Here is a 23295-nt window from a genome sequence, read left to right on the forward strand (position 1 = left end):
GGATAGTCATTAAAAAATAATGTATATGTTTTTTGAGCTGAAGTATACTGTGAGGAATTTCTTTTCAGCTTGTTTTGTGGCTGTCTCTCTCTCTGGAGATGGCCCACATTCTCCCTTGAATGTGTATTTCTTGCTTTATCCCAAAAGCTTCTCACTCTCGAGATAGCCCACATTCTTTCTTGAATATGTCTCTGCTTTCCCAATTAATCCTCTTCCTGTGTCTCTGGTATGCGCTGAAATTCTTTTCTTCCTGTTTAAATGCCAAGGACCCCACTTGCCCTGAGTCGAGGTCCCTCTCTCAGGGATCTCCTCCAGTAATAGGTTCATTATCAGGGTGTCTACTTTGTCCTGGCGTTTCAGGGCTGAGTGTGTAGCTTAGTGGTAGAGTGCTTACCTAACGTGGCCAAGGCCCTGAGTTTCATCCTCAGCACTGCAAAAAATTAAAATAAAAGTAAACTTGTGTGTTTTAGATTTTCCTCTTTTATGGCTTATAAATGCTTAGAAAATGCTGAGTAGCTTACAATTTTTACTCTGGGGAGCCAGTAGCTACATACTTTAAGAAAAGTAGATATGGAAGAAGGGAATCTGAGAAGATGACTAAAGTGATTTTTCTTTAATAGCTTTGTGGAGATATAACTCACTTATGATACAACTCACTTATGATATAACTCACAAGTCAGTGATTTTTAGTATATTTGCAGAGCTGTAAACCATTAGCACAATCTAATTTTAGAACATCACCTGAAAAGACCTCCAAACCCATTAGCAGTTGCTCTCCATCCCCCTCTACCTCTGCTGCTACTAGCCCTAGGCAACCACTAATCTACCTTCTGTCTCAACAGATTTGTCTGTTCTGGACATTTCATGTAAATGGAATCATACAATATGAGAGCTTTTGTGTCTGGCTTCTTTCAGTTAGCATTATATTTCAAGGTTTATCTGTGTTGTTAAATGGATCAGTACTTCATTCCTTTTTATTGCCTCAAGTGGGTTGATATTCCATTTTTATGTTTCTTGGATTTTAGTAAAATGTTGGTCACAAAGTAAATAAGCAGCTCCTTCAAAATTCAAATATGGGATCCCTTTGGAGTTTATAGTGTTCCTTCTTGTCCTGTGGAGTTTCAAATACCATGATTTGATCAGTCTTCCAGGTTAGAGTCTTCTGTGAAAAACTGAGTCTCTAGGAAGCCTCAAAATTCTTATAGGAACTCTAATCTAGAGGGTTTATTGTTGTTGATTTAGGTAAAGAGAATTTTTTGTTGTATAAATTTGTTACCCAAAGTGACTTACTTATTGTTTCTGAGACTTGCCACCTAATTGTGGTCCATAAGGAGTATTCAGTAAGAGCTGGGTGCGGTGGCATATGCCTGTAATTCCAGTGAAAGCTGAGGCAGGAAGATTATAAATTCAAGGCCACCCTGTGCAATTTAGTAAGACCCTGTCTCAAAATAATAAAAAGTTCTGGGAATGTAGCTTAGGGGTAAAATGCTCCTGGGTTCTAACCCAGTATTTGGAAAAACTAAACAAAAAAGATAGCCAAATGTTTTTAAGAGAATTTTAAATATGGAAATTGATTATTGATGCAGGAAAGCAAGAAATTGGTGTATGTAAAATAACCCATTAATTCCTGTGTTGTTCTTTTACAGGCATTGTTGGCATCTGAACCAAAGAAAGGCAAAATGGATTTGTTGAAAATAACAATGAAAGAATTAATCTCCTTGGCTGGGCCTGCTGGTGACTCACAAAGCACAGTTCCTCAGGTAATAATGGAAATAAATAAACCCTGCTAGGAGGGCAGTGGTTTTTAAATCTTTGCTATAGATTTATTTTTTTAAAGTGGTAAAAATAAAGAACTCTAGAAGATTAGGCATTTGAAATTTGGATTTTGTTTTTTTGTCTTTCCTGTCCATAAAATAAGCTATTATTTTAGTTGATATGTAGGTCAAAATATTTTTAGCTTGGTGTGGTGGCATAGGCCTGTAATCTCCAGCAACTCAGGAGGCTGAGGCAGGAGGAATACAAGTTGAGGCCAGCCTGGGCCATTTAGTGAGACCCTGTTTCAAAGTTAAAAACTAAACTAAACTAAATTAAACTAAACAGGATTGGGAATGTAGCTCAAGGTAGAGCGCTCCTGGGTTAAATCCCTAGTATTATTTAAAAAACAAAAAACCAACTATTTTTAAACTCTGGGTAAACACAGAAGTATATTTTATAATATTACTATTTCATCTAAAAAATTGAAAATGAATATACAGTCACTTTAGAATTTCATGTTTGTTTCTTTGAGTTAATGTATCTTTTGAAACTCAGCAGTTGAATCTTTCCCAAAAATGTAATATCTGACTTTTTGATTTTAACTAATATTTCGTCCTTTTTAGTTACTCCTGTGTATCAATTTGTGTTAAATGCTCCTCACAACTCCACTCTATTGCTAAATAGTAAATAATAATTCTTTACTCTTATAATCTAAACTTCCTCAGTAAATGCTTCAAAGTTGGATGTTTCTGTCCAACTGTAGGAGGCCCATGCTCAGTCAAGGAACAAACTGAGAGCTAAAGTTTATGATAAAGTACAGTAAGTTCATATGTTTTTATTTTAGAACCCATGGGAGGTGTTAAAAGGAAGCCATTGACCAGAATATAGTTAGGCTAGGGAAAAATTTGTTTATTAACACGTGGTACATAGTGACCAATGACTCTAAGATATTTTGTTTAAAAATTTAACATGTTAATTAGTGACCTTTCAGAAATTATCATTTCAGATGTTTTCCAATGAAATATGAAAAATATAATTGGTTATATTTTCTTCTACTGTTACTTTAAAAATTCCTAGTTTTATAAGAGCATCTAAAAATAAAGGGCTTGCCTTTGAGGAGTGCTGGATGATTATTGCTATCCTCTATTTCAAAGTGATTAATGGCAGTTTAATTATTGTTTTTATGCAGCTAGTGAAATTTTAAAATTTAGTCTGTGATTAGTCTTCTAGGCTTTAGTTGATAATTTTTTTCCTTCTCCCTTCCCATGGCTTATTTATTATTTTTATTATGGATCTTCAAAATATGTCAGCAAAAAATAAGCTTTTTTATTGCTGTGAATAATGAATATCTATGAAACCAATTCAAGTGTAAGAAATTAAACATTACAGATACAGTTGCAGACTGGGACTATAGTTCAGTGGTAGAGCACTTGCCTAAGGCCCTATGTTTTATTCCCAGTACCACCAAAAAAATAAAAAAAATTTAAACAATTTTTACAAGCAGATAAAACTGCATATGCTATGGCTTTCTCCCCATCTTCTCATTCCCCTTTCTTCCCTCTCAGTTGTGATCACTAACCCAAAATAGTATTTATCATTCTCCTGCATTTTTGTTACATTCTTATGATCTTTTACACAAATGGTATTATTACACATCTTTTTTATAGTTTGGGTATTTTCAGTCAACATTATTTTTTAAGATTAGTAAACTTCATTTTCATTCCTGAGAAGTGTTTCAGCATATCTTATTTCATTCCTTCTTCGAGTAGACATTTGTGTTGTTTCCAGTTTTCTTCTATTATCAACAAAGTGAAAACATTCTTTTGTGTGTCCTTATACACAGTGTGTTGCTCCAGGTTGTGTACCGAGAAATAGAATTGCAGGGTTATAGCGTATGTGCATATTTAACTTTGATGCTGTTATATTGTCACCAAAGTATTTGATGTAATTTACATTCCTACCCACAAGGTATGAGAATTTTTATTGCTTACCAGCACCTTGGTATTATCAGACCTTTACAGTTTTTGTCTTTCTGTATGAAATGGTTTTTACTAATTTTGTTTTGCATTTCTCTGATCATTAGTTAGCTTTAACATCTTTTCATATATTTATTAGTCTTGTGAATTATGTGAATTGCTTGTTCCAGAGATTTTGCCTACTTTTAATTATTTGCCATCTTTTAAAAGATTTGTTGTTTTAAAAACATTTCTTGATATTAATTCCTTTTTGGTTATTTGATTACACATGTCTTTTCCTCATTGAGGGCTTCTCTTATTTTGCTTATGGTTTTGATTATTGTAGAGAAGTTTTAAAATTTAATTAAATGGAATATGTCAGCTTTTTCCTTTATGGTTTGTGCATTTGGATCTTATTTAAGAAATTCTTCCATACCCCAAGGTCAGAAAGATAGTTTATATTTTCTTTTAAAAGTTTTAAAGTTTTGCTTGTCACATTTCTTTCTTTTATGTCACTTGCAATTTGATTTTATGTAAATTAAGAAAATAATTTTGTTTTCCTTTTAGATAATTAACATATAAGCATTTTTAATACAATTTATTCTTCCCAATTTATAGTGATTTGTAACACTACTTCTAACATGTACTGTTTTCATAGATAGGCAATTCTGTTTCTGTCCTCTGTTTCTTTATCTATTGGTCTATCACTTCGCTAAACGAATGATTTTAATTACTATACTTTAAAATAACTTTTAATATCAGATAGGATGAATCTCATTTTTTTTTCCCAGAATTACCTTGACTATATTCATCCCATTACACTTACACTTAAATTTTGGAATCGCCTTGTTAAGCTCAACAAAATGTCCTTGTGAAATTTTTGTTGGAATTTAAAGCCAAAAATTGGCTTCTTTCGGAAAAATTACTTTTTTTTTATACTGAATCTTCCATGAAGAATGGGGATGTAGATGTGACTTGCCTAGCATGCAATAGGGCCCTGGATTCTATTCTCCAGAAATCTTGCCCCCCATCCAAGAATGACAGTGACATGGCTTATTTCTCTATTTATATAGATCTTCCTTAATGCTTTTCATTTTTTTAAAAAAATAATATTCTAAGCCAGGTGCAGTAGCACATGCCTGTAGTTCCAGCAATTTGGGAGGCTGAGCCCAGGAGTTTAGGGATAGCCTGGGCAATACAGTAAGGCCCCCATCTCTTTTTTTGCAGGAGTACCGGGTATTGAACTCAGGGGCACTCAACCATTGAGCCACATTCCCAGCCCTATTTTGTATTTTATTTACAGATAGGGTCTCACTGAGTTGCTTAGTGCCTTGCTTTTTGCTGAGGCTGACTTTGAACTCGTGATCCTTCTGCCTCAGCCTCCTGAGCCGTTGGGATTATGGGCATGCACACCACTGTGCCTGGCAAGACCCCCATCTCTTAAAAAATAAATTTTTCCTCATAAAAGTCTTAGAGAGCTTTTGTGAGATTTTTATATGTATATTTTATAATTTTTCTTATAATCATAAATGATATTTTATAATTTTATCTATTGCTGTTGTGTGAGAATGAAATTGATTTTTTTGGTGATTGTTGTGTTTATATTTAGCAACTTACCTGAACTGCTATAATACAACTAATGACTTGTCTATAAATTCTCGGGATTTTCTTTATAGATAATCATATCCCTAGTACATAATCCTAAATTCCTTTTAGCTTTCTAATGCTTAGTCTTTTAAAATTTTTTTCTTATCTTATTTTGCTACTGGGATCTGTAGCACAATTTTGCTAGAAATAGCATCTTTATGTTTTTGTTATTTGTTGAAATTTTAAATCTGTCCTTTATCTAATTAAGAAAACAATTTTTTGAATACTTTCTTGCATCATTTCAGATAAATATATTTTTTCCCCCAGGATCTTCAAATGTCATGAATTACATGTTATTTTTGTTGTTGTTTTCAGTGTGGGATTGAACCCAGGGCCTTGCATGGGGTAGGCAAGAGCTCGACCACAAACTACATTCCCAGCACTAAAACTGATTTTTAAATATAATATATTTGCATTCTGAGAATGAACTAAACTTTGATATGATAAATGTTTTTATGCATTACTGAATTTTCTTTAAAAAAATTTAAGGATGTATATATTTATGCTTCTCATTGGGTTTATAATTGAGATTGGCCTGTGGTTGTCCTTTTTTGTGCTGTCCCTGTCATATTATTATATGCATGTTTAGATTTAATTAAAATATACAGTGTGCAAGTCACATGTGTGCCTCATTGCAGCTTCACAGAGTGATCACATCTGTGTAACAAGCAAGAAACAGAACTTCTCTAGCACCCCACTGCCCCTTCATGGTTTCTTCTGGTCAGCACTCTTCCCAAGAGTAACCCCTGGCCTAATTTCTAACACATTAGTTTTAGTTTTACCTGTTACTTTAATGTTATAAAAATGAAATCATATGTTATAAACCATAATTTTGATAGGGTTTTGGCTCAATTTAGATTTATCACATTCATCCACAAATACTTTATTTATTCTCTTTGCTATTTAATAATATAAAATGTATACATTATATTCTTGATGAACATTTTTATATGTTCTCATACATGCTTAGTGGTGAACATTTATGTACATTTTTTTGAGTTTGTGCTTGGTATATATATATTCAGCTTGAATAATAACTGCCATTTACACTCATACATTGCTGGTGGGACTGCAAATTGGTGCAACCACTCTGGAAAACAGTGTGGTGATTCCTTAGAAAACTTGGAATGGAACCACCATTTGATCCAATATCCTACTCATTGGCATATACCCAAAGGACTTAAAATCAACCACTATAATGATGCGGCCACATCAATGTTTATAGCAGCTCAATTCACAATAGCTAAGCTGTGGAACAAACCGAGGTGCCCTTTAATAGATGAATGGATAAAGAAAATGTGGTATATATACACAATGGAATATTACTCAGCCATAAGGAAGAATGAAATTATGGCTTTTGCCAGTAAGTAGATGTATCTGGAGACTATCCTGTTAAGTGGAATAAGCCAGTTCCATAAAACCAAAAGTCAAATGTTCTCTCTGATATGCAGATGCTGACTCACAATAGGGAGCAGGGAGGAGTGGAGGTTCACCAGATTGGACAGTGGGAAGCAGGGAGAAGGGAGCGGGGATAGGAATAGGAAAGATAGCGGAATGAATCTGATGTAACTTTCCTATGTTCATATATGTATACACAACCACTATAACTCCACATCATGTACAACCACAAAAATGGGAAGTTATACTCCATCTATGTATGATGTGTCAAAGAACATTCTACTGTCAGGTATACCTAAAAGAACAAATAAAAAATTTTTAAAAATAAATTAAAAAGAAAAGATACTACCATTTTCCCAAAGTAATTATCTATATCTTGTTTTGATAACCAGGTTATCTTAGACTCAAATCTGTGAGTCTTCTCTCTCTCTTTTTTTTTTTTTTTTTTTTTTAACAGTGCTGGGGATTGAACCCAAGGCCTTGTACTTGCAATGCATGCACTCTACCAACTGAGCTATCTCTCCAGCCCTGTGAGTCTTCTCTTAACAGCTCATATAAAATGGGATTTATCTATTCTATGAATATTTATAGAATCAATTTGTAAAATCAGACCTGTTTTTTAGAATTATTATAGTTAATTTATTTATTTTATTTTATTTTTTGCTTTATTTTCTGCTGTATCTGCAGTCATGTCCTCTTTCCTATTCATAATATTGCTTATGTGCCTTACTTGGTTAGTCCTGTCAGAGTTTTGTTATAAAGAATCAGCTCTTGGTCTGTTCTTAGTTGTTCTGTGCTACTTAAAACAAAACAACATTCTGTTCTTTTAATTTCCTTTCTCTATTTTGAGTTTATTGTTCTTTTTCTGTCATTGTAAGTGGACACTTAGCACATTCATTTCTAGTCTTTTTTTTTTTTTTTTTTTTTCGGTGCTGGGGATTGAACCCAGGGCATTGTGCTTGCAAGGCAAGCACTCTACCAACTGAACTGTATCCCCAGCCCTCTAGTCATTTTTTTTAAACAGAGCATTTAAGGTACACTTTTAAAGCATACATTTCTGTTTTGTTTTTTTTTTCTACTTAAGGTACAGCCTATAATATTGTTATGTAGCAACTTCATTATTGTTCAACCTTAAATATTTAAAAAATTTTTCTTTGACCAGTGTTTTAAATGTGTCAATTTTAGAAGTATTTAAAATTTTATTAGTTCTTTTTAGTTATATATAACATTAGGATTCATTTTGACCTAATTATAAAAACATAGAATATAATTTGTTCTAATTCAGGCCCCAGTACTTCCACTTTCCCTTCCCTCCTCCCTCACCTTATTTTATTCCCTTTATTCTACTGATCTTTCTGCTATTTACTTATAGTTTTTTTTGTTTTTTTTTTTTAATTAATGCCTTGTGGGTATACATAAAGATGAGTCACTGTGGTATATTCATTCATGTAGTACATAGTAAAGTTAGGTCAGATTCATTCTACTGTTCTTTCCTTATCCTGCCCTCCTTCCTTATCCTCAGTTCCCTTTCTCAATTCTATCGATCCTTCTTCTATTCAGATGGTATTCCTCCCCACTCCACCTCCCCCCCCCCCCACCTTATTTTCCACTGGTTTCTGAGTCATAGAAAACATTCAACCTTTGACTTTCTGGATCTGGCTTATTTCACTTAGCACAATGGTCTCCAGTTCCATCCATTTATCAGCAAATGCCATAATTTCATTCTTCTTTATGGCTGAGTAATATTCCATTATTGATACATACCACTTTTTAAAAAACCCATTCATCTGTTGAAGGACATCTAGGTTGGTTCCATAGCTTGACTATTATGAGTTGTGCTGCTATAAACATTGATGTGACTGCATCACTGTAACATGCTGATTTTAGATCTTTTGGATATATACTGAGGAATAGGGGGATAGGTGGGTCATATGGTAATTCCATTTTGGAATTGTTTTTGAAAAACTATAACTCAGTTCCACTGTGGTGAGAGCATAATCCATAAGATAATAATTATTGGCACTTTATTGTGACTAAGTTTGAGGATATTTTCAAAAATAAATGTCCCTTGAAAAAAATGTATTTGTTAGATTCAGGATTCCACATATGTTCATTGGATGAAGGGTTTTTTAATACATTGTTCTTACTAATGTCTAAAAATTTTATTAATTATTTTACTAAATCTACTGTTTCATTTGTATGTTATTATTCTCTTCTTGTAATTTTATGTACAGGTTTAGAATCGCCATAGTTACTAACCCACAACTAATTTTGAACTTTTTGTTCTAGGTTCATGCTTTGAATATCCTTAGAGCCTTGTTTAGAGATACTCGTTTGGGAGAAAATATCATTCCATATGTTGCTGATGGAGCTAAGGCTGCGATTCTGGGCTTTACATCACCAGTCTGGGCAGTGAGTGCTTTTGCCATTTATTTTCATTGATTTAATTGTGCTTCCCTTTAGGTTTTAATGAACCTTTCACTGGATGATAAAAAAGAATATATTATATTTTAACAAGGAATTTCTCCAGGGGATAAATTCTTGGATCAGGTTACATTTCGATTCTTGATATTTTATAGTTTCATTTTATCTCATTTGTTGGTTTATTAGACTTAAGTTTATTTTAGTGATTGTGTTAGGGGTATAGTATATCTTTAACTTGTCACAGTCTGCCCTTGAGTGATATTTTGCCATGCCACTTAAAGTATAGGAACTTAATATTTTACTTCTTTTTTCTTCTCCCAATCTTTATTTTTAATATATATTTTTTAGTTGTAGGTGGATGCGATACCTTTATTTTATTTTTATGTGGTACTGAGGATCGAACCCAGCACCACACGCATGCTAGGCAAGTGCTCTACCCCTGAACCACTACCCCATGCCCATCTTCTCCCAATCTTGATGCTGCTATTGTTACACATTTTACTTTCTTGTATGTTGTAAGTCTACCCTAGATTGTTATTCCTTTGTTTAAAGTCAGTTTCTTTCCTTCCTTCCTTCCGATTGAACCCAGGGATTCTTAACACTGAGCCCCATCCCCAGGCCTTTTTAATATTTTATTAGAGACAGGGTCTCACTGAGTTTTTTAGGGCCTCACTAAGTTGCTGAGGCTGGCTTTGAACTGATCCTTCTGAGTCAGTCTCCCGAGCCACTGGGATTACAGGTGTACACCACCGTACCTAGCTTATCTTTCTTCTAAATTTATCATTTTAACCATTTAATGTAGCATAAGTGTGTACAATATTCACCACCATTACACATTTTCAGAACTTTATTGTCATCCCCAACAAAAGATCTATACCCACTAAACTTTTATCCCTATATTCCCTCATCCCCTGTAACCTCTGTTCTACTTTTAGACTCTGAATTTACCTAGCCTAATATTTCTTATAAGTGGAATCTTAACAATACTTATTCATTTATGTTTGGCTTATTTCACTTAATATGATGTCTTTAAGGTTCATCTATGTTGTAGCATGTATCAACATTTCATTCCTTTTTAAGGCTGAATAATATTTCATTGTATGTATGTACTGTATTTTCTTTATCCACTCATCTGCTGATAGATTGTTTCCACATTTTACTTATTATGGGTAATTCAGCAGTGAACATTGGCATACATGTTATCTGAGTCTCTGCTTTCAGTTCATTTGGGTATATTCTAGAGTAATTCTATGTTTAACTTTTTGAGGATCCACCAAACTCTTTTCCACAGAGTCAGTATCATTTTATGCTCATATCAGCAGTGCACAAGAGTTCCAATTTAATTACACCTTCTTAGAATTTTTCATTTTTTAAGATGATAGTTCCTCCTAATAGGTGTGAAGTGGTATCCTTTCTGGTTTTGCTTTGCATTTCACTAATGATTAGTAATACGGATCTGGAAGCAGACCACTCTTAGTATCTTAATGTGACTGAGAATTCTGTTTATCAGTACGTTGAGTGAGTGATACCAATATATTCTATCAAAAGTTGATAAAACAAACGTAAAACATTACAATGGAAGAATCTAAATATTGAGTCTCATTTTCTTTTGCAATATAACACTGTCTAGAAACCATTTGACTCAGAACTCTATAAAGATAATGGGTAGTACTTAGTATACTTCTTAGATTTAAGAAAGGAACCTTTCATGTGTTTTTCCATAATTCCTTGGAGAAACCCTGATTTTTTTCCTTCTATGTCCTTGTGTCTTTTAGAGTAAAGGAGAATAACCTGTGATTCACAGGTACTTGACACGTGGCTTTACAAAACAAGCGTGGCAAAGGGGAGGGGAGGAGAAAAGAAGCAAGGTCGTAAGCCCACAGAATGGAGTATTTACTAGAAAGCAGACTGTCCAATTAATAGGCTGCCCAAACCATTCCGTGTACCAGTTTGATAAGTCTCTAATTGAGAGTTGGTCTGTCGCAATGCCTGCCAAAGACACAGACTCCCAGTGTGAGGAGGACGCTTCAAGGTTGCCAACATTTGCCTAGAAAATTGGGCATCTTCCTGTAAGAGATGTAGACTTTTGGGATTCTAAGCATTGCATAATTGCCCTTGAGGGCAGAGTGTTTACCTTTTACATTTACAGGAAGTAGAGCAATACCTGTGTACTGTCAGTGTAGTCAGAGAGGTAGGAATGTGGCTTGATCATCAGGAAAACTAGAAATCATAAAACTGATGGCCAGCAATATTAATATTGTTTTCTTCAATCTAATCCAGTGTTGAAACCTGGTGATTTCTCCAACTTTTTTACCAAACCAAGTGTCAGAGATGAACGATTCCTTTCTGGAAGTCCATTTTTGAGACCCAAAATAGTAATAAATGTGCCTAAAATTTTTTTTTTTAAATAAAGAAAGGGGCTGGAGTTGTGGCTCAGTGGTAGAGCGTATGCCTGGCATGTGGGAGGCCCTGGGTTCAATCCTCAGCACCACGTAAAAATTTAAAAAAATAAAATAAAGATATTGTGTCCATCTACAACTAAAAAATATTTTAAAAAATAAATAAAATGAAGAAAAACATAATAGGAACCTTAAAATAAAAGTTATCTGTTAAACCCCCATACAGATATCATCATTCTGATGCGTTTTCTTCTTTTTCTGTATCAGTTTTATATACGAATACTAGCCATGGTGCATACATATATCCACAAAAGCCTGCAAAATATAAGTGCTTATGTATAATTTTATTAATTGAAATCTTCCCTTTGAACACTGGTTGTGTAGGAATCTTTTGTTTCTATTTGTTGTTCTTGCTTTGCCAGACAAAGTGAACATTATAGCTATGATGATCTATACTGTTGCCATAACTCTGTCACGAATAAGGTTTATTTAGCTCAGTTTCACAGGCTCCAGAGCTTAGTGCTGGCTTTGTTCAGTTCTGGTGGTGACCTTCTGCCTCGCAGAGTCCTGAGCTAGCATGTGGCATCATGTAAGGTGGGAGGGATCTCATGTTGCCATATGTTGATTGCTTTATTTCCTTTCTTATGAAAACCTAATGAAATTATGTCTTTGGCTATGAAGAAACTTCATTTTGCAATAACAGTTTGCCATAGCACTGTTCGTTTAAGTCATTTTAAAGGGCGATTTTCCCCTACTGCTTGGGAAATAGGGTTTGATTTACAGAAATTTGATTTGTGTGCATCTTTTCAGGAATATATTGTGCCTAAAGCTGGCTACATTTGCACTTTTGACTTAATTGTTTTTCCTGATAAGGTAGAGAGGCAAAAAACCCAGGTAAAATGAATTTAATTTCATTTGCAGTAAAGGGGCATTTTTTAGAGAACATGCATGTATAGATTTAATGTGTTTTTACAGATTCCTGACCATTTGTTTTGAAACCTTACAGATCTCTTAATCTATGCTATCTAGTTGGAATTTTTAAAATACAGAGAAAATGTACTATTGTAAACATTGTAGGCATTAAGCTCAACTACTGTGTAGCAGATGATGTATTAAGCACTGGAAAGTTTAAGTAAGATAAATAATGTACCTGGCATCATTTATATTACATTGATTAATTTCAGTAGGTTTTATTATAATTCCCATTTTATATATAAGTAAAATTAGGCTAAGAGACGTGAAATATCTTTGTCTAAGAATGCACAACTATTATCTGTCTGACTCCAGAATCTGGAGTGTGGTAAAGCAGTTTTGGGTGTTACAGGACTGCAGTAAAGGTCATTTTAGCTGCTTTGTAGGGCTTGGGCCCTGTGTCCTTAGAAAGCAGCTAGAGGTAAGGTTTTATTGAGTGATATAAACCTAGAACAGCAAGAGTGAAAGAAAACAGTAACTGAGGCAAGAAAGGAGGAAAGATGCTACCAAGTGGGCTTTAACCCTGCAGGAAAACTGAACTGGTTGCCTTGTCACATGGTACATCTTCTACCATGTGAAACTACCACCTCAGAATAGTCCCCTTGCTTGTTTCCTGTTGTTCAGAGTTTATCTCTTGGGGCATTAACCCAGCTTGGACAAGTGTTGGCAAAAACACCTGACTTGCAACTGTGACTCCCTCTGCTATTGAAAAGCCTATTGAAAACCCCTTCACAAGGGGGTTTTATAGCAGGACGTTGGGTTTTTATTGACGTAGAAAAAGTGGGGACTTGGGGCTGGGGTTGTGGCTCCACAGTAGGGCACTTGCCTAGCACATGTGAGGCGCTAGGTTTGATGCTCAGCACCACATTAAAAAATAAATAAACAAAATAGAATAAAAAAACATTGAAAAAAAAAAAAAAAGTGGAGGCTTGCATCTTATAGAAGAAAAAGTAGGTCCAAATCTTCAACTTGTTGGCTTAGGATCAGACTTCCTTAACAGGACTCCATAGCACAAGAAATAAAAGCAAGAATCAACAACTGGGATAGATTCAAACTAAACAGCTTTCTCTCAGCAATGGAAACTATCAGCAATGTGAAGAGAGAGCCTACAGAGTGGGAGAAAATCATTGCCACTCATACTTCAGATAGAGCACTAATTTCCAGAATATATAAAGAACTCAAAAAACTCTACACCAAGAATACAAATAACCCAGTCAACAAATGGGCTAAGGAAATGAATAGACAATTCACAGAAGATCTACAAGCAATCAACAAACATATGAAAAAATGTTCACCATCTTTAGTAATAAGAGGAAATGCAAATCAGAACTACCCTAAGATTCCATCTCACCCCAATTAGAATGGCGATTATCAAGAATACAAGCAACAATAGGTGTTGGAGAGGATGTGGGGAAAAAGGTACACTCATACATTGCTGGTGGGGCTGCAAATTAGTGCAGCCACTCTGGAAAGCAGTGTGGAGATTCCTTAGAAAACTTGGAATGGACCTACCATTTGACCCAGCTATCCCACTCCTTGGCCTATACCCAAAGGACTTAAAATCAGCATACTACAGAGATACAGCATACCACCACATCAGTGTTCATAGCTGCTCAATTCACAATAGCCAGACTGTGGAACCAACCTAGATGTCCTTCAATGATGAATGGATGAAGAAACTGTGGTATATATATATATATATATATACACACACACACACACACACACACAATGGAATATTACTCAGCTATAAAGAATAATAAAATTATGGCATTTGCAGGCAAATGGATGGAAATTGGAGAATATCATGCTAAGTGAGATAAGCCAATCTCAAATCTCAAAAAACCAAAGGATGAATGATCTAGCTGATAAGCAGATGTTGACACATAATGGGGGGGTGGGAGGAGGGCAAGAATGGAGGAAGGAGGGACTGTATAGAGGGAAAAGAGGGGTGGGGGGAAGGAAAAAATAAGTGAATCATACCATCATTACCCTATGTAAATGTATAATTATGCAAATGGTATGCTGTTACTCCATGTACAAACAGAAACAACATGTATCCCGTTTGTTTACAATAAAAATAAATTAAAATTTAAAAAAAAGTGGAGACTTTATTCTAGGGTGGCAGGAAGGAAGTAGGAAGACCAATCAGGAAGCTATTGTAATAGTTCTGCCAAAAGATTGATGACGGCTTAGAATAGAGAAATGTTACTAAAGATGGTAAGAATTGATTATGTTTGACATACATTTTTTGGAGATGAAGTTAGTTTAGTCAAAAGATTTAGGTTACAGAAAATAATTTATAGATACAAGTATATAGAACTTGAGTGTTTTCTGGGCAGTTGTTTTAAAATAGCATCTGTTTCTCTTCATTTTGTTTAGTGACTATGGGACAACTGATTGCCTTTCCCTTGGCAACTCTCAGCCTTGCCAGTAGAGCTTGCCAAGCAATCTGACTGCATATGCCACTTTAGCGTCCTCCTATGACCCACCCTGAGTTTATATTTTCACCTAGTATAGTTTAATCTTGCATATCTCAAGTTAGCTCTGAATCGCAGCATGCAGGAGTTTCAGAGGAACATAGGAAAAAGACACTTTCAGATCTTCCTGGCGGCACTGTCACGGGTACTTTGTGTCTCTGTTGGCACCAGTGACTCTGCCCTCTGGCAGTTGTGAAGTTGCTGTAAGGGTCCCAGGCTGAAATCTAGCTGTGCTCCACTCATCATGCTGTGTGCCTTGGCATGGAGCTTCATTTACTCAGAGGAAGTGCTACTGTTTTGTAATTCAACTATAGATGCTCTATGGGTTAGTGGAAACCCTGGATTACTTTTGTCCTCTCATGGGAGAAGTATCTTGCAGTTTTGGAAAACCATTGCCATGAACTCAAGTATTGCTGGTGCTCTCCTTAGAAGCCCAGAAAATCCAGGGGCTAGGGATATAGGTCAGTTGGTATAGTGCTTGCCTAGCATACACAAGGCCCTGGGTTCACTTCCCAGCACCACCAAAAAAAAAAAAAAAAGAAAAAATTGTAAGTGAGGAACTTCTTCAAAGTTGCATGGCTTAGAAGTTATGGAAGGAAAATTAGAACTCAAATCCTGTTTAATTCTTTCAGAAAATGTCTCTTTCTGCTATAAACTTGCGTCACATACCCTGGACAGATTATTTTAAAATGTCATGTCTTGATTCTATCTCTGACTGCCTATTAGGGGTGTATGGTATGTCAGTGATCATACTACATAGCAATTGCACAGGGTAGACTCCCCTTTTATATTTTTTGAATATTTATCAAGGGAGTTTCTGTTATGTTATATAAAAAGTGGATACATATGTGCCTACCCACACACGTACACACACACCCAACCTAGTGTAGCCTAATTTTCTTTTCATTTACTTAATTCTTCTGTATCTTATAGAAGTCTATATGGAAGCTTTCTCATGCCAAGAAGGAAAGAGAAAAATTATATATTCAGTGAATAGAAGAGAAAAACTTTGGAAACAGTTGTCACTTTGTAACTCACTACCAAGTCCCTACCAACCATAGGTTGGGGACTCAGTGGAGAAGAAGGTAGAGAACAGGAATGTATTCTGGTGTTTCCCTGGTAAGAAGGATTGTTTATAGCTAGAATTACTTGACAGCTGTTCTAATTTCTTCATTTTTCAACTTTACTACCAATTCTTTCTGTCTTTATTCTAACTTGCATACTCCTTCATTCATTCTTTCAAAAGGAATTTGTTTTCATTGCTTTACTATTGCTGTAGTTTGGATCTGAAATTTTCTCCAGAGGCCCATGTGTGAAAGGCTTGATCACCATCCTGTGGTACTATTGGAAGTAGTAGAACCTTTTGGAGGTGGGACCTAGTGGGAGGAAGGTAGGTCAATTGGAGGCACGCTCTTGAAAAGCATGTTGGGACCTATGCCCCTCCTCTCTTTTGCTTTACAAAAACTATTTAGTTGTCTGTTATATAACTTCTACTGTTTTAAAACAGTATATATCTCAGCTTGGAAAATCAGCTAATATAATATGTCATGAATAAAGGGCAAAAATTAAATGATGTTTAAGCAGATGCCAAAAAAGCATTTGAACAATAATCTAATTCCATTTCATGACAAAAACACTAGGAATGGAACTTTCTCAACCTGATGAAGAACAGCAGTGGAAAACATAGCAACATACTTAATGGTCAAAGACTGAAAGCTCTCCCTTTAAGATCAGTAGTAAAAGGTCAAAGATATGTACTCTTGCCATTTCTGTTCAACATTACACTGGAACTTCTAACTAGGGCAATCAGGCAAAAATAAGAATTATTTTTATTTTCTGATATCATGATCTTTTATGTAGATAATCCTAAGGAACACATACGTGTGTGTACACACACACACACACAAATTAGAGCTAATAAACAAGTTCAGCAAGGTTGCTGAATACAAGATTAAAACATAAAAATCATTTTAAATCTCACAATGAATAATTAAAAATGAATTACAGAAAGAATTTTAAAAAAAGAATAAAATAAAATGTATGCTTTGTGTGTGTGTGTGTGTGTGTGTGTCCTAAGGAACACACGTGTATACACACACACACACACAATGGAGTTCTACTTAGTCATAAAGAAGGATGAAATTATGTCATTTGCTGATAAATGGATAGAACTGGAGAATATCATGCTAAAGTGAATAAACCAGACTCAGGAAGTCAAGGGTCAAATGTTTTCTCTCATATGTGGAAGCTAGTGAGAAATAAGGAATAAATAAGTAAATTGATTAATTAGCTAATTAATTAATTTTAAAATGGGGATCATGAAAATAGAAGGGAGAATAGTATAATAGAGGAAGGTCATTGAGGGGCAGGGAGGAAGGCAGGGTATTTTTAAGGACACTATCAAGAAAGTGAAAAGAAAACCCCCAGAATTGGAGAAAATATTTACAAATCATATATCTGGTAAGAGAATAGCATTCAGAATATATAGAGAACTCTTAGAACTCAATAATAATAAAAAGACAACCCAATTAAAAAATGGACAATTCATTTGAATACGTTTTTCCAAAGAAGATATACAGATAGCCAATAAGTATATAAAAAGATGTTTAGTGTCATTAGTTATTAGGGAAATGCAAATCATAGCCACAGTGAGATACTATTTTATACCAAGATTAAAAAGGTAGACAATAAAAGTATTGAGGAGGATGTGGATAAATCACAGAACTGGTGAAATTGGAACCCCTAATATGTTGCTGGTGAGAATGTAAAATAGTACCACCACTTTGGCAGTTCCTATAAGCAGAGTTACTGTAAGACTTACAAACTAATTGTATACCTGAGAGAAATGAAAACATGTTGACATAAAAACTTGTGCACAAATGTTCAGCATCATTATCCATAATAGCCAAAAAATGGGAAATAAGCCAAACATCCATCAAATGCTGAATAGATTTTTTAAATGTGATATATCTGTATAATGGGATATTATTTAGCCATAAAAAGGAAGAGCATACTGAAACTGTGTGAAAGAAGGCTGATATAAAAGGCCACCTATTTCATGATCCTGTGTATATGAAATATCTGGAATAGAAAAATTTTTACAGACAAAAATAGATTAGTGCTTTCCCAGTATGGGTGGAGGGAAAATGATGACTAATGTGGATAAGGTTTCATTTTAGGGCCATGAAAATATTGTTGATTTAGTGGTAATAGTCTCCCACTTTGGGAATCTAGTAAAAGCCACTGGCTAGTATACTTTAAAATAGTGAATTTTATGGTATGTGAATTGTATATCAATGAAGGAAAAGTTATTTTTAAAATATTAAAACCAAGTATCATCATTCGATTACTTTGGGAGGTAGCTCTGCCATGAATGGAAAATTGGTTAATACATGTAAATAATTCTGTATTGAGTGAACAGGGTAACCAAATAGCTGATTAGGGAAAGTTTTTAAAAAGTTTTTCTGGGACCATTAAGTATTTAATGCAGAAGGCCTGATAGATTATTGCCATTTTGCTACACCTATCAGAATAGGTAAGAATCATCTTTGGCTACTAATGGGGGAACTTTATAATGAATATCTTGGTCTGTTTGAGCTGCTATAACAAAATACCACAGAATGGGTGACTTATAAGCAACAGAAATTTATTTCTCACAGTTCTGGAGGCTGGGAAGTCCAAGGTCAGTGTGCAAGCAGAGTCATTGTCTGATGAGGGCCTGCTTTCTGGTTCATAGAAGGTGGGTTAACTTGTAAAAGGTTAAAAGGGCAATGAGTCTCTTGCTCTGGCCTCTAATATGGGCATTTAATATCCCATTTATAAGGGGGAAGATTTCATAACTAATCACATTCCAAATGCCCCACCTCCCAATACTATCACTTTGAGGGTTAGGATTTCAACATAGGAATTTGGGGATGGGGTGCACAAACAGTCAGCCCATAGCAGGATGGATCGGGATGATGATAGTATTGGAACCCATTAGTCCATCTTAATATTACTAAAATACATTATATGTGTCCTGCCTTCATCTATTGATTCAAAAAAAGTAATTTTACTTCTGGGTAGTGCTGGTTCACTTTGTGAAACAGGCCCCTATGGTTTTGTTTAAAGTATATGTTTTCAACATCTCCAGATGTTCAACTTCACTGCATTTTGGCAGCCTTTGTCAGAAATGTGTGAAAAGGCAAAATGGAGTTTTTGTTTCTATTGTGTTTTTTTGTTATTGCTTGTGGTGCTGGGGATTGAACCCAGAGCCTTGTGCACGCTGGGCAAGCACTCTGTCACTGAGCCACGCTTCTACCCCTTCTTTTTGTGTTTAGTCATTGTGATTTTTGAGACACATGGTATCCTAGATGTCCTTACGAAGCCAGCTGAAACCTAGAGGTGTGGGAACTATTTGAGTAGATTGGGTAGGATAATCAAGACCTGAGGTGGGCAGAGGTGATACTGATAAAGTGACAGGATGGATTGATTTGTTACAGTTTGGGGATATTAAGCAGGGTTCGTAGCAGGGATTCCATTAATGTTTGCTGATATTAAACAGCATAGATCATAAGTAGATCAATCCAACTTTAGGGTTTCATTGCAATTTTCATATAAATTGTACTGGTATCTGTATGGTCTGCTTCCAGGGTTTCTGTGGATGAATTGAGGCAGCTCTGGACTTCTAGAGGAAAAGATTGCAAACTGGTGGCCAGTAGGACAAATGGAGTCCACCACCGTGTTTTATCTCGACTCTCTGGTGGTTTTTACCCCCACCCCTTTTCTTTAATTTGTTGCCAACATTTCAAAATAGTGAGATTTCACATAAAAATCGGGGTTTCTGGCTTCTCTTAAAAAAGCAGAAGATCTGGCCAACCACTGCTGCCTCTGTCACCCCCTGCTCCTTCTGGGCATTTGAGTTTGTGACCTTTATGCAATGGTTTTAGGAAGCAGTTTTCTAAATCTTACGTTATTATTTTAATGACTTTTCTGCTTATATTGCTACTTAACATACCATATGATCAACTACCTAATTAGAAAATAAGCTCTATGATGGCAGCAGATGTGTATCTTCTATTTACGGATGTTCTCTGTGGTGCTGGTATCGTGCCTTACACACCATTGGAAAGGCAGTACATACTTAAACCTCTCTACTCTGATTTGGCAGGGTAATTGATGAAGACGATAATACTAGAATATTCAAGACATTGTTATGAAATTCCAAAGCATCTTGGTGCATTGGCTTGGAAAAGGTTATACTATTAGTATCTTGGAGAAATGATCAAAGTTTATTAACAATAAACCTATTAACAATAAGTCTTGCCTCTTGTTTTTATTAATCAGTTCTATCATAATTTTAGAGTTAAGATCACTTGATTATGTTATTGGCACTTGATTATGTTATTGTGAAGTTAATGACATTTGTAATATTAACTATTTTCTTGACTAATAATTACATGGATTCTTTGAAATTAGGTCTTACAAGTATTTTCTCACAGGTAAATATAGAAAATAAGTGAAATAAGTTGAGGTCTGGAATAACAATTGTCAGGAATGATATGGAAAAATAGTTTTTTTTTAAAAAGTGTTATTTGATGATACAATTCTAAGGACATAATGAAGTCAATCGATTACATTAGAATAGGAAAAAAAACTATTGTGTGTCTGTGGTTGGATTATAGGGCTCAATTTAAGAGGTCATTGAGTCAGTTACTATTAAGATTTTTTTTGAAAGTTATCTCATTTTTTGAAAACAAGCCATATTTTCTTTAGTCCTACACTGGCCAATGGTGTAACGTTTGGAATATCTAGTTTGATCACTATAAATGTTGATTTCATGCCATAAATATTTCTTGACCCCTATTGTGTGTTTATTTTTATAATAGGTGAGAAATTCATCCACTCTTCTCTTTAGTTCCTTGATCACAAGAATCTTTGGAGTTAAAAGGGGAAAGGATGAACTTTCCAAAACAAATAGGTAAGCTCCATCTAATACTAACTTTACTTTTTACACAAAATTGTCCTGGCCAAAAATAATTGTTAAAATTTGCTTACTTTTACAGATTCATCTGTAGCATAAAACTATAAAAATGCTAAAATGAATTAACTTATGCTGCCAAATTCTAAAACCATGGGCAAAAATATCAACTGATTTCTAAGTAGATTTTTCAAAGCAACAAAAAAAAATAGCAAGGTAGCCAGGACTGAAATATAGACTTGTTTCTCAGTGTAACAGTTATTCTTTCTTTTTATCTTCTTCAAGTATTCCTGAAATGTCTTAAATTCTTTTTTTCTGATGCCTTATCAAGTATTGTCTGTGTAGTATCCTTAATCTTACAGGGGAAGTTTAAATGTCTGTGAAACTTATCAGAACACCTTCCAGACTACCTGTGCATTCATTACTCTCTTAGGAGGGGGAGCAAGTTGGAGATGTTGATTATGTGAAATAAACAATGCATTTACTTTTTGGTCTTTAATCTTTTTTTTTTTCCAGCAAGGTTTTTTAATGTCTGGAAGGAAACCTATGGAACCATTTTGATTATGGATGGGTTTTTTTTAAATATAACGTACAAGTTCTATTTATTTTTGAAGAGAAGTTTTGAATAGTTCTTCAGCATTTGAGGATTTAATGGTAATCTGGTTGGCTTTCAGTTTCTAACACTAGATGTCACTGTCGCTGCATGTTTAATTACTTCCTTAACTTTTAGGATCCAATTTGGCTCATTGGTCTTTGTCTTGAGGACCTAGACACGAATTCAGACCCAGTTTCTCTCCTCCCTAAACAAGTTACCATGCTTCAAATTTAGGTTTTAAACTGATGTTTATTAAAAAAAAATCTTCTTATGATGAAATCAAGTTTTAAGAACTAAAGGGTATGATGAACTGATTTTATGATACGCTGGTGGTAATTCTAGTGAAACCTACTGTGGGTGGTTCTGAATTGTCATTTAAATTGCTACTTATCACCCTGTAAAATTCACCAAATATTTCAAAGAAAGGTAACTGGCTCAAACTTTGAATCCCCTGAGTAAATGCAGGAAATACCAGAGAGTATTTTTCTCCCTTGAGTTGTATTTTTAAAATAAATATTACTACTTTGGCAGGATGATTATAATTTTTACTTTTTAGCCTGTTCTTAAAGTAATTTTTCCTGTCATTAACTGAAAATTACTAGTGTTTGTTTCTCTTTCACTTTGTCTATGTTTTTAATAATTCTACATTGTGCTTAAGTTTAAAATAGTTGGATCTTGTTATAAGGCTATGATGATGATTAGTGGTATGAATAAAATATGATATTAGGTTATCAAAGTAAAGTTAATGTTAAAACTGCTCTTCTTGAATGTGTATATAAATTTTACTAAGTATAGGAGAATATGATCATTAATTTTAAGTTACAGCTGAAAGTGGAGAGAAGAATAAAAGGGCTATGATATCACAGTTTCAATCTTTTAGCCAAAGTCACACTGCTGAGAATCTGTTATAAATTCATTCCCTTTGAATAGGACAGATTACAAAGTTAATAACTTTCCTAGAAGAAGGGAAATATAATTATTTTTAGTAAAGGAGAAAAGTGAAATGAAGACATTAGAAAGTTAATATTTTACTTAAGTGTGATGAACATTTTTTGGTAAGAACCTGTATTTCAATAATCTGAAGATTGGCATGTATCATCACCTATATAGGTTTCTATTCTCTGTTTAACCATTGAAGAGTCAGTTTCTTGGCAAGTTTCATTAGATAAGTTCTACAAAACCTTTAGTGTCTTCAATTTGCAATTGTTTGTGATTATTCTCCTACTTTTGTAGTTTATTTAATTATGTCACTTTTTGTTGAAATGTTTATATGCCTGTTCCCTGCATATTAACTCTCTAAGGACAGGACCTTTTCCATCTATTCTTTGTATAAAAAAAGGGCACTTTGAGAATGCTGCTAATGATGTCTTGTTGGTTGGTTACTCAGCCATTGAATAACTAACCTCAGCTGATGACACCTCTCCGGTCAGTTAAATTTGCTTTCACAACCACAGATTGTTCTGCACACAATCTTGTAAACGTGTGCTCTTGATCAGAAAGGAACTGAACATAAAAAGAACATCTGCTTTTTCCATCTAGTGTGAAAAGAATGTCTATCTTGGAGTAAATACACTTGGTTTCTAGGCATTTTGCTGTCACTGGAGATGACCTTAGTAGAGGTCCTTATTCACTGTATCCTTCAGTTTCTCTGTCTACATAACAGGAATACTAAGATCTAGACTTTAACCTCATGGGGTTATTAGGGGCCTGC

The 23295-nt window shown here is 34.7% G+C and overlaps 1 protein-coding gene across 1 annotated transcript in view; it reads left to right on the forward strand.

Annotated features, from left to right (window-relative positions):
* The window catches only part of THADA (THADA armadillo repeat containing), a 313149-nt gene that overhangs the window by 72154 nt on the left and 217700 nt on the right, over positions 1-23295 (forward strand). The window contains 3 exon segments of the mRNA XM_079109756.1: positions 1647-1760; positions 9045-9167; positions 20898-20989. Coding sequence (XP_078965882.1) covers positions 1647-1760; positions 9045-9167; positions 20898-20989 — 329 coding nt within the window.

This window comes from Sciurus vulgaris (genome assembly GCF_902686455.1).
Source record: "Sciurus vulgaris genome assembly, chromosome: 14".
Classification (NCBI taxonomy): domain Eukaryota; kingdom Metazoa; phylum Chordata; class Mammalia; order Rodentia; family Sciuridae; genus Sciurus; species Sciurus vulgaris.